General features: G+C 44.7%; 2 protein-coding genes across 2 annotated transcripts; one reads left to right on the forward strand and one right to left on the reverse strand.

The window, feature by feature from the left end:
* Nucleotides 1–6,376: 6,376 nt before the first annotated feature.
* On the reverse strand, nt 6,377–7,864 carry CCR75_002578 (uncharacterized protein; the record flags this gene model as incomplete). The annotated part of the gene is made up of 1 exon (XM_067960675.1): nt 6,377–7,864. The coding sequence occupies one exon, from the start codon at nt 7,862–7,864 to the stop codon at nt 6,377–6,379; it is 1,488 nt and encodes a 495-aa protein (XP_067819093.1).
* A 1,307-nt stretch (nt 7,865–9,171) lies between these two features.
* On the forward strand, nt 9,172–10,487 carry CCR75_002577 (uncharacterized protein). The gene is made up of 2 exons (XM_067960674.1): nt 9,172–9,782; nt 9,846–10,487. The coding sequence occupies exons 1-2, from the start codon at nt 9,517–9,519 to the stop codon at nt 10,279–10,281; spliced, it is 702 nt and encodes a 233-aa protein (XP_067819096.1). The 5' UTR covers nt 9,172–9,516; the 3' UTR covers nt 10,282–10,487.
* The last annotated feature ends 1,957 nt before the right edge of the window (nt 10,488–12,444 follow it).

The raw sequence follows: 12,444 nt of genomic DNA on the forward strand, positions 1-12,444 counted from the left end.
ACAAAAGCGCTATTGGCTCGAATCATTGACCGAATCTATCAGTGTGCTAGACGTTGGAATGTATGAGTTAATGGCCTCCAATGTTAAAAACACTAATCTTGAGCCCAACGCAGGAAAAGGGTGGAACGGCACGTACTCTTTCAAGTGACACTCGTTGCAATAAAGAATCACTGAATGCTGAAAGCATTGTAGCCTAGAGCCGAGTCATCAAGGGTGTAATATCCATTGAGTGTTGTCGGCTAAGGTGTCACCATACCGAGTGTCAGTCGTGACATTTTTGGCAAGTTACCAGGGCTTTCGAATCAAATCCTCCTAATACACGTAATCGTGTATCCGGGGGGGGTGACCCGAATGGCCACGTTAAACGATCACTAGACAAGGAATTTGAGTTACCTAACTCCTCGTCGAATGTCAGATTGTACATAAGCTCTGGTCTATAGCCAATAAAGGTAAAAAAAATGGGAACATGGATGTCGCAGCCTTTAAGAGGCGTATTGTCGCAACGCTGAGACGCGAAGTGTTTATAACGTCCCAAAACAGATACGAGTGAGCAGTTGCATACGCTTGTAAATGGTGTGACCGGTAACATCGAGGGAGAAGTTAGCCTTGGCGCAACCCCTTCGTTTCATGCTCTTTTAGAGCTAGACGAAATGTCTGTTGATGAGTTTGGACGAGCCTTAAAGGCTGGTGACGTACCTGAGATGGTATTTATTCGACCGAATATTGAGGTAAACTCTTTAAGCCGTCCTGAAGGATACAAAAGCTGCACTTAGTATGCGGAGTGGATCATCGATCGTTAAAGATCCCACGGAACCATTCTATCACTTAGTTAAGGAATTCCAAGATGTGGTGTGTTACACGATAATGGCCTTTATCAACGAAAAGTGTGACTTCATTGGCGATTTCTTCCGTGTATAAGCACGAGGCCGGAATGGTACGCGATAGTAAAATTTACCCATTCGACAACGACATTTTGTGTCAAAAACTAAATGGTAAAAGGCGCATTGTACATTCTGATAATAAGATCAGTGCTGTCACTATACCAGTACAAACCCCCATTCCTAGAAAGGATGTACGATGTGAAGTGCGCTTGACATAGTCGATAGTTATTACCAACTGCTCATGCGAACTAGTGATGTCCCGCTGACAGCAGTTAGCACTCCAAGAGGTATGCTATGAGAGTGGTTGGTTATGCCAGAAGGGCTCTTCAACGCCGCAGCAACATGAGCTCTCCCCCGGCTACATTTAATCGCACATTTTCGCCCTTATCGAGGTTATGCTCAGACCTATTTTGATGATATTTTTGTCTATGGTCGCGCGGAAAGGGGTCGGTCGGACGTCAAAAACCTCATCGACCATTTGCGATTAGTTCTCGCGTATATGTGTAAAGATAAATTATATGCCAATGCATCTACAAGCATTTTTGGCGCAGAAGAAGTTCCCTTCTTAGGGTACTTTTATTGATTAGCGAGACTTAAGCGCGGACCTCCTTTAGGTAAAAGCCAAAGTTGATTGGCCGGTTCCTAGACGAGGCCTAACCACCTTGTAAAACCAAAAGGATTTACGTAGGTGGTTGAGCCTCGCCAACTATTTGCACAGATATAGCGAGAATTACGCTGATATGGCTAGCCCATTATTTAATCTCCTTATTTAAGGACACGGGTTGGTGCTAGACTAGCACCGAGAATGATGCATTAAAAGCAGTAATGATAGTCTTATCCATGCCCCATTTCTGGCTCTGCCAATTCCAAATTTGCCTTTTAGCGTCGTCTATGACTCAACCGTTAACGGAACGCTTAGGTGTATGAGACCATAAACGTAGAACGGAGTATAGCCTCTAAAGGCAATGTCGCAAACTCCACTACCGGGAGCATTGTGCGCCAGCTCTTAGTGATTCAGCACACACTGCGCAGAACATTTTCAATGACGCGATTGACACGTTCAGTTAGACTATCCGTGTGCGGCTGGTCCGCTGTGGACATGTTCAATCTGGTGCCAAGCACTCGGAAAATCGATTTCCGAAATTTACTCATGAAACGGGTCTCGATCAGAGCCAATTGCCACAGGCGAATTGTGTTCGCGAAACACACGATCAATGAAAGCCTTGCTGTACCTTCACCATCAATGGTATCCGGCACAGCCGCTAAATGAGCCATTTGCTTAACTGGTCAACAAAGACCACTATGCCTGTGTCATCGGTCGAATTATAGATATTCCGGTAGGCCAAACACAAAATCTATACTAATGGACTCCCAACACCCTGTGGGTACGGGCAGACTGGCCAGGTGCGCAGAAGCATGAGCTGAGGGACTAACCCGCTGGCAAGTTTCGCATGTGCAAATGTTCGCCTCGTTTGACGAGCCAAATTCAACATCGTGATTTGAACATGCTCTTTATTATTTAAGGGGGAATCTTGATCACGAGCGATACCGTCGCCGCGCGTTAGCGGTGACGGTCGATAAGCTCAGCGCAAACTCGCGGAGTGGTCGCAGCACATACATCATCGTGCGATTAAATGTGGTGGTAACGTTCTTCACGCCCTGCGTTTCCGTCCATGGCCCGGCTATGGACGAATACATCTTCAAAATAACTCGTTGCGAGTTCTCGCACTGGTCTTGACAGCTTCGTTACGATGATCTTTCCCATTTGTAGAGCTTAAGCCCCCAATAAATTTGGCTCACAGAGCCGTATGTCTTTTCTCTACTGAGATGGCCACCAACACAGTATCATGCATCTCGTAGACGATTCAATACTTTAAATCCTCATCATGAGATTCAACGATGCGCGGAGTATCCGCAGCATCCGTGCAATGAAGCAGTAGGCCGTTATCGATAGAAAATCGATGTAAGCTTGCATGCAAACGTGCCGACAATTAAATGTCCGATATTTTAAGCTTATTGCTTTGAAGAGCTCGTCGCAGAGCTAAACACTGTTCATCCTTGGCGAAAGCCGATCGGATTAATCTAGTAATATGTGACGTTATATTCGTTAAATGGGCGAGGTCATAATACGGCCAGCGTCATAACGCATCAGCTAAATCATTCTGCATGCCAGGCTCATGTTTCACCTCGAAATTGTATTCGGCGAAAAAGGAAAGCCATCGAGCCTGTGAGAGATGTAAGAAGTAAGTAAGAAATGGAGTGATATCTATGGCGACTTAGTCGCATTGCATAAAGACGCGTGATCTGTATATATCACAAACGGCTTAAAGCCTAGCAGATGAACTCTAAATTTGACAAGAGCATACTTCATTGCAAGTAATTCTTTTTCGGGAGGTATGTGTTCTTTTTCGCAGCTTTGAGCTGTCTAGACTCGAACGAAATTACACCCTTCATTATCTATTTGCAACAGGGCACTGCCGATGGCAAAAATCGAACCACTCCATGGTCCACGGCTTGGTGGGGGGGAATTAGCCGATAGGCTTGCCCTGCTGCCATTCGGAAACAAGTAAGCAAATTTCTCGCAACGCGAATTAGTGTCTTAAGACATGTTCGTGAAACAATGGCTGATAGCCAAGACAAACAGAAAGAACAAGCGGATGCCAAAGGCAGAAGTGTTTTGATTTTTATGCGATCGGAGACCAAGTTTTGCTACACGCTACAAACCAATCTACAAACTTGGTTTGTGCGGTCTTTTTGAGACCAAATTGCGCCCGCGCTTTATTGGACCTTTTACGGTCGTGGCTAAGGAGGGCATAGCTTGCACGCTAAACTTTCCTCCCAAGCTGCGTACACACCCATTGTTTAACGTCGGCTTGATTAAGCATATCGGGATCCTTCCAACCTGTACTTAAAAGCACTTGCGCCGAGACAAGCAGCCGTGCCGCAGATTGCTGCATCCTCGCCAGGATGTCCAGCTGGCCGCCTAAACGAGGTTGTTAACATTTCAACGTTTAAAGACGGTTTTTCGACCGCGTCAAAATCGCCCTCAATCCGAGCAAAGCCCTCGCGAAGACGTTGCACCTCGTGCTTTAAAGCATCATATGCTTCGGCCGAATTTTTTGCTCTCTCCCGCGTTGCCTAATGAGCGAGGGAACCTTCTGTTTCACGTGAAGAAGCTCTTAAAGCGACGTCGTTGCAAGGGTATCTGGTGAAGTGGTTTGGGTACAACTCTTCGGATAATTCTTGGGAGTTTGAAATACCTCTTCGGCAAGATTGCCCGTACGCCGTTGACGTTTTTGAGCGCCAAGCTCAGGGTCAACTGGCGTTAAACGACGCTTCCACCACTAGACATGGGATTGGGTGGATTTATAGCCTCAGTGCCGCTTCGATCCATGGTTGTACGGTCAACCGAAGCACTGAAATATCGGCAAACCTTCTTTGTTTTGTGGTAATGCCGAACGTAACTGGTCTTTGGCCGCCTTAAGCTTGGCGAAATTGAAGGGAAGCTTCCGTTACAAACGTACATCAACCACATCCGCAGAATCTCTGATATTCTAAATATTACGGTGGCGGCGGGCCCGGTTTACCCAGTTCTCAAACAAAAACGATCGGAATTTGTCTCATGTAGGTCACCGAAGTCCCACGGGCTTGATCACGTACACGCGTCACCAACTGACCTCGCGTCATTACCTTTGGCGTAAGGTAGCGCTCATGAAGAGCGTCGCAAGCAGCGATCTCTTCCGGCGTTCTCGCCGTGTCGCCGGTGGTCTAGATGGCCAACTGTGACCCGCTATCTCTTTTAAGGACGCTCGTCCGCACTAAGCGGAGTGAATCTATATTCACTATGAGCTTTAGCTTTCGCTATTTCGGTAGCTCGACGACGAGCTTGTTCCTCGATGATGGTTGCCCGTTCTCGCTCTATATCAAGCGGATTCGTAATTATGTTGGACTCAAGGCCTGTGTCCTGCTCAATGCAGTTAAGACATCAGCGGCACCACGTTCTGGGAACGTATTCGCCCCCCCCCCCGACGTTCATCCGGAGGAAAAGGCGTGTAAGAACGACGCTCTTTCTCCTCATCCTCTGATGGAGAGTAACTTTTAAAGTCCACCATTTCCTTATCGTCGAGGGAGGTGCTAAGAGTCTGTAACTCACCCTTAATTGTCATGAGACGAGGGAAATAAAAAACACAGCCGAATTGTTATCTGTTAAGGTTCCAACCTCAAACAGGAAATGAAGCGAATGTTGTTACTCGGTGTGTGAAGAAAGTCTCTTTGCTGCTTACTACTGTAACTATTCGAATGTTGCGACGGGTGTCCATCTTCAACTCACATGGACGATGCGTACCTGGTAAAAGACCTCGACTTCTTGCATGGTTAAGTATCGGAGACCGAAGCGAATTGGATAATTAAAAATCTCAATAACCAAATCTTTGTTCGGGTCATCGCTCAGGTCACAGCTGCACCTGTTACGTTTTTAGAAGAGCGCTTGCAACTCTGAAGTTGCAATCTTTTTTTTCTATAAACCACCGGAAAGTGATTGCCATCGAATTATTTGCTTTTGCGTCCTATGAGACTAATGTACATATCCTTGTAATTATCAAGCGGTCTTGGCGCAACTGCACTAATAAATTGTATTATTATGTACCGGTGTTGTGGAGCTACCTCGCTCCTTAAGTTAGAGGAAGACTTATAGACTCCGAGAGTCTCTAAGTTCTATAGAACTAATGGGTTTAGCAACTCAGGAATCGTACAAGCTATTAAAGCTTGAAGAATCCCCTAGTCAAGGGATTCAGGGGTTCGTAAAACCAAGTGGCAACTAGTGACCAGGAGTATATACCTTAGAAAAGCTTCTATCTCTTATAGATCAATACGCTAGCCTAAGGAAGGCGCTTAACGCTTTAAGATCAAAAGAGAACTGCACTATATATAATTATTTAATCTAGAACTTACCCTAGCTAATTTAGAAATAGATTCAGCCGCTATCTGGCGGCGACCACATTTTTCACCCATAATAAATGGGATATAAGTATTTAATTATTTTAGAATAGGAAAAAGGGTATTTTACCCATAAAGTAAATGTACCACAACAACGGTTCTAAAACCGATGTGTGCCCCATTACACCCTTTCCCACCTTGCATCCAAAACCTCTGGTCCCTGGGAAATGATGAATTTAATGTGTAGGCGGACCTGAACTTTATAAAAATAAAAAACCTTACACTAGCTAAATTACATAGATTTTGGGCTGCCACATGTTACCCATAATAAATGGGGGATTAGTGATTAACTATTTTAAATAGAACAAAAGATAACTTTACACACTAGTAAATGTACCACAACAAAGGTTCCCCAACCGAAGTGAGCACCACACCCAAGTGGCAGATGAAATTCTTACTTAACTCGTGATAAATTTAAATTTGCAATTTAACACAAAAAATGTTAATGACTGTTAAAGCTGTGCAAAATTAGGCAAACCTCAACTAGATTTTTAAAACCTTCACCCAAAATGCTGCATTATTTTAATCAACCGTTCGTTATCTGGGACGACATCAGGGTCAATAAATTGGCGTAGACCATTCGAAGCAAATGCAAATTGCGGTTTGAAATAAACAGCATACGGCTCAATGAGACTGGTGCCGCCGCCTTGAGCTGCAGCCTCCAACGCGTCACAAGCCTTCAAAAACGTCATCGCGTCCAGCTCAGTATATGTAAGTTTTGTCGCTTCCATAAACTTTTGGATCCGATAGTCGCGCGCCAACTTGTTCACTGTGATGTGATCTGGCGACTGCACTACCTCCGCGTCCACAATGTTAATTCCAATCTCAGAGTCACTCGTCATGCTGCGGCGATTCCAATTGGCCGAACCTAGGGACACATAAACGTCGTCGACGATCACCAGCTTACTGTGAATATAGAGCTGACGAGCTTTCTTTGTCGTGTATAGCTTGAATTTGTGGGGGTATCTCTTTTGAATGGGAGATACCATGTCATAAAGATACTTAGCGTAGCCAGTGTATTCAGCCTCGACAGTGCGCTGCATGATGACGATAAGCCGCTGAATATTCGGCATTATTTTCAAAATGGCCTTCAAAAGCTCTGGAACAAGGATGAAGTATTGGTCTTGTATGAAAATATAATTTCGTGCATTGGAAATGGCTTTTAAGCGCGCGTGAAAAATTGACTGCTCGCCTAGCGGAGCAAACTCATAGCGCTTATAATCCGGGCTAAAGGTTCGGCACAATTCAACGGCATGGGTCCCTTTTTCAAAGGCGTTAAGTGGTCTTTCATCGATAGAAGGAAGGTTGGAGAACTTGGGGTTTTCAAAGTCCAGTAGATCATCGATCAAATCTTGCGACGGTTTGTGCGTTGCATTCCAGCGATCCAAGAAGTTTTGAGCTACATCCTTTGTGGCGGGACCCTTAATGCGCGCATGTGCATCCAACCAGCCGTCCCAACGAGCCTTTATACCCGTACGGTCCCGCAGGTGGGCTTGGTCGTGTTCAAGAGTATCCCAGCGGTCTGTGGTCAAGTCCACTCCGCCCACATAGGCCACAAGATCACGACCCCTTCGGATAATTACCGACTTCTGGTGATGTGATGACGTTGGAAATGGTAGGCGATCATCGTACACAAAGCGTGCTGGACCATAATTCTTCGGTAATGGTAGTGCATTGATGAGATCACGCACCTCGTGATTTTGCTTGCGTTCAGGAATGTTGGACCAGACAAGCATACGCCAGTCGGCGCCTTGCTTTACAGCCTTTTCAGCTAGGTCACATAGCTTTGTGCCACTTTCTAGCGGCTTAAATGGGATGTTTGAAGTTCCCCATCCGGTAATGTAGATAATATCCCCATTGCTTACTGTCATTATATCGTCAGCTAGGTCGGCAAAATAGCCAGCCGTAGCAACGTAAAGCTCCACGACGTTGCCAGTGGTATATAGCTGCATATTATTACGTGCCGATCCATTACGAGAACGCAGCATCTCCTCTTCAGACAAAAACCAACGTGAAGGCTCAAGATAGGGCTGGCTGAATGGAGCGGTGACGACTTTGTATTTTTTCTTCTTGTAATGATAAGGATCAATGATGAACTCGAACACGTTATTGAAGCATTTAACAATTTTTGTTAACAGTAAGGCTGGCATTCGCAACTGCGTAGGAAGAGGAAAAAGGAATGGAAATTATTAATTGAAATCATTTGTAGGAAGTTTGTTTGGCAAAATCAGTGAAAGAACAGTATCCCTTCCTCTGCGGTATGGTCGCATCCGCAAACGCTTTTAAAGCCAGGTACACACTAAACGCTAAAAATTTGACAGTTTCTTAGCGTTTTCACATTCTTATCATGTGACTGTGAATGTATGGCTGTTTAATAAGACCGTACCAATTACTGATGCAGTGCTTTTAGTAGCAAAACAACTAAAATAATTACAGAAAAACCAAAAGAGTTGTGTTTTATCAGTTACAGAATCTGCTTATCGCGCGTCGTCTCGCAACTAAAAATAGAGCCGAAAGCGCCCGTTTCGTAATGTTCTTTGCTTGATTATTATTATGATATTATTAGCGATTGAAAGGTGTTTCTTTTCGATAATCTGTAATTCAATCTGCAACTTTGCCTTCGCTATCGATCCAAAGCGCATGCGCACATTTTAACCGGTCACGGAGTTACGACTTGGTGATACCCTGGCTGCTAGTTGCGGATTTCTGAAATATTTCGATACATTGCTTCTCTAAATAAATAAGTAATATTAATGATAACAAAAGATTGTAAGTGCCGTTGCTATTGTAAACCGAGCCAAATTTGACCACTATAGTATGGGAAAGCTTGAATTCACACGCCTCTGCGAGCAAAGTCCTGCCAGGTAACTGGAGCTCCATATTTTGACAACTCCCTTTTGCAAATTCTATCCTCTAAGTCACAAGAAAATCAGCAGGCATTTTTAAAATGTAAATTTTCAGATCACTGGAATCTGATGACACGGACTGTATTTAATTTTTTTGATGTAATATTAAAATTCGATATCTATAACAAGAATGGACCGCCAACGCCAGGCTTAATTTGTTGGCCTTGAACTGGAACTTTCTATAAGCTTCAAATTAGATACGCAACGGAAAGTGTTGCTCCAAGGTCTCCTGCTTTTGAAACGTCTGCGTTTGATCAGTACGTGTGCTCTAATCAATAAGAAGAAATAAAAGAGCATTAAATTATGGGAAACAGGGAACGAGCTTATGTTTGAAAAAGAGCAAAATGTCGAACGACATTGATTTATTTAAAAAGCTTTTTGGAAGAAAATGCAGATGTGTGATGTCTTGCTGTTTTATTATTACATTGAAGAAAGTCTTCGAATAAATACGTTAAACCATATCACGGTCTTTCCATTTTACCAATCTTCATGTGGCGACGTATGTACTATGGTGTCGTTTAGTTGATCATCAGCACTCACTTATTGTTTTGGCAGGTGCTGCACTTCTGCACCGATCAGTTCGCGCGTATCCTTACCAGCAGCTTGTTTCATTCCAGAGCTTTCTGACCCACAAGCCTCATCAGCATTTAACCCCTCGGGTTGTTCGCTTGATTGCGCTCATATCACTTCCTGTACTAACAGTTGCATCGGCATCGTGCACCTCTAAACTGGCAATGGAGTCCGCAGATGCTGTCAAGGCAGAGGAGCTGTACAATGACAGCTCATTTGACCGCTTCGAGCTGCTCAACAAGCTCAAGCAAATGCATGCCTCTCATCCCGAAGATATCGGAGTAATCTGGCGTCTCACTCGCGCTGCTTATGATGTCGCCAATCTCAAAGCTACTAGTGCAGACAAGAAGAAGGAGCTGACGTACTATGCGCGAGACATAATACAAAAGGGTCTTGATCTTACTAAAGACGTGGCCGCAATTCACAACTGGTGCGTAGTAGCATGAGGCTTATGATTCGTGCCGCATTTGAGTCATCGAGTTTTACTGTGTAGGTACGGAATCATCTTGTCATCGATTGGAGATTACGAGGGCTCAAAGACATCGATTGCAAATTCGTACGTGATCAAGAGTCACTGGGAAAAAGCAGTGGAGCTTAACCCGTCGAACCCGACGCCATATTATCTGCTGGGTCGGTGGTGCATTGCCATCGCGGATTTATCGTGGCTAGAGCGCAAGGCGGCGGCAGTGCTGTTTGGTACACCGCCCGAGTCCTCTTATGACGAAGCATTAAGCTATCTGTTTAAGTCCGAGGAGCTTTCTCCAGACTCGTGGAAAAAACGCTCGCTGCTTATTGCACAGGTCTTTAGTAAGAAAAAGGACTATGCAACGGCCAAAGAGTGGTTGGACAAAGCTCTCGCGATTCCCATTTGTGGGGAGGAGGACGAAATGGCTCACGAAGAGGCCCAAGCCCTACAGAAGAAATTGTAGGAACCAGAATGACCGCAATGTCGATTCTAATATGATCCGTTTGAATAAAAACAGGTGCTGACTTGACGTGCCTTGCAAGATTAGGGCATGGCGTTTAAAATCTTGTGCATCCTCGAGCACCGCAAGATATCAGAGGTAGGGTTTTCGCTGCCCTGGCACGCAAGCTTTTTAATAAACCTAAGTTGCCCTCTGCTACCACTTATATATGCCTATTACGCGCCCGGCATCACTGTTTGAGTGATATTCCTTAGAGCATACGACAATAGGACGTAGCTTGCTCATTGTGCGCGGTTCAGATGTATTACAACCATCAGGTAGCCTTCAGTGTATTAATTAGATATGACTCGAGGAGGGTAGGTAAAAACATGCGCTAGTTATCTCGAAGTAAATTCTTTCAAGATTGTGAGCCGTATCTTCTGGCGATCTTCTGCACTTCACATACAAATTTTCTGTTAATGTTATTAACCAATCTGGATCTTCCAAAACGGTATTTTGAAATAGCCCGCAATAACAGCCAATAAGGCCTACTACAAGGGGGGTGGTTATTAGACTGACTATTAAGGCACGTCCAGCCCCAACTTCTTGCCGCTCTGCCCTGCTTTAGCGGGGGCCGTATCGCCTACCGCCACCGCTACGCTAGGAATCATATTTGTGCTTGAATACCTCATTTTTTCCGATCAAAAACGATGGCGATTACCTCGGACGAGGTGAATTTCCTCATCTATCGGTATCTGCAGGAATCGGGTTTTCTTCACTCGGCCTTTACGTTTGCGTACGAAAGCCAGTTGGCCAAGTCAAGCGTTATCAACACGGAGGTTCCGCCCGGTGCGCTTATTTCCTTCATGCAAAAAGGACTCCAGTATGTTGGCATCGAAGCGCACATAAATGACGTGCGTGTGCCAACGCTTCTTTGATTCGATGGAAAAACTAAGAGTGTAAATACTTTTCGCAGGATGGCACTGAACGTGAGTGCGATGGAGAATTTTCATTACTGAGCCCGCATATTTGCCGCGTGGCTCAGTCCGCTTCCAATAGTGCGAGGTCCCTTAAAGTGTCCAATAAGCGAAAGCGGAAAGGAGATGGTTCACCGGACGCTGTGGACGGTACAAAAGGTAGGCTTGCAGCTGTTGCAATGCTTTTTAAAGTATTGAGGTGATAATATTTGGATATATTTGCTTCAGAAGTGAATAATATCGATAAAATAGACAAGGAGGCACTGGTGCTGCTGACTGGACATGAGAAAGAAGTGTATGCTTGCTCATGGAGTCCAGCCATGAATATTTTAGTTTCTGGATCTAGTGACTCAACGGCGCGGATTTGGTCGTTACCGGACAAAGTGGAGGATTGTAAAAGCCTCGTTTCAAAGGTACTTCACCATGGCGCAGGGCCTCATAAAGATGTTACAACTCTCGAGTGGAACGTACGTAGTATGAAAATGGCTTTGAGCTGTTTTAAACTCGTGTTTTAAACTGTTTTACGATGAATGCAGCATGATGGATCGTTGTTGGCGTCAGGAACTTATAATGGCAAAACACGAATATGGAATGCACAAGGCGAGATTAAGCATGTTTTTCAGAATCATAATGGACCGGTGTTTGCTACAAGGTGGAGCAAGACGAGTTTGTTTCTTCTTAGCGCTAGCTTTGACAAGACTGTGGTTATCTGGGATACATCGACGGAAACGAAGAAACAACAAGTGAAACTGCACGATGATCCGATCTTGGATGCATCGTGGAAAGATGACTCTACGTTTGCTACTTGCTCTTCGGATATGAGTATTTGTGTTGCTCGAGTAGGAGAAATGAAGGCTGACGTCGTGTTACGAGGACACAAAGACGCAATTAATTCGGTCAAGTGGGACCCCGCAGGACGATATTTAGCATCGTGTTCCGACGATTATACAGTGAAAATTTGGGATCCAGCAAAGGCTATTAACAAGCAGGTTATAGCAGAGAGTAAGGATATGGAAATTGAAAGCACTGAGACTAGTGAAAAGGAATCCACATTGGACGCTGCAACCTCAGCTGCGTTAGTGTATACGCTTCAAGAACACAAAAAAGAAGTTTATACGTTTCGTTGGAGTTGCACTGGTCCTGGCACATCGCTACCGGATCATCCGTTGACATTAGCAAGTGCGTCTTTTGACGGCACTGTGAAGCTTTG

The sequence above is a fragment of the Bremia lactucae genome, linkage group LG10 (assembly GCF_004359215.1).
Source record: "Bremia lactucae strain SF5 linkage group LG10, whole genome shotgun sequence".
In the NCBI taxonomy this organism is placed as follows: Eukaryota; Oomycota; class Peronosporomycetes; order Peronosporales; family Peronosporaceae; genus Bremia; species Bremia lactucae.

Bases quoted from the DNA above. Each gene is read 5' to 3' on its own strand.
- CCR75_002577 (XM_067960674.1), top strand. From the start codon at position 9,517: ATGGAGTCCGCAGATGCTGTCAAGGCAGAGGAGCTGTACAATGACAGC. The intron at 9,783-9,845 runs GTGCGTAGTAGC...TTTACTGTGTAG, and splicing joins GTGGCCGCAATTCACAACTG to GTACGGAATCATCTTGTCAT.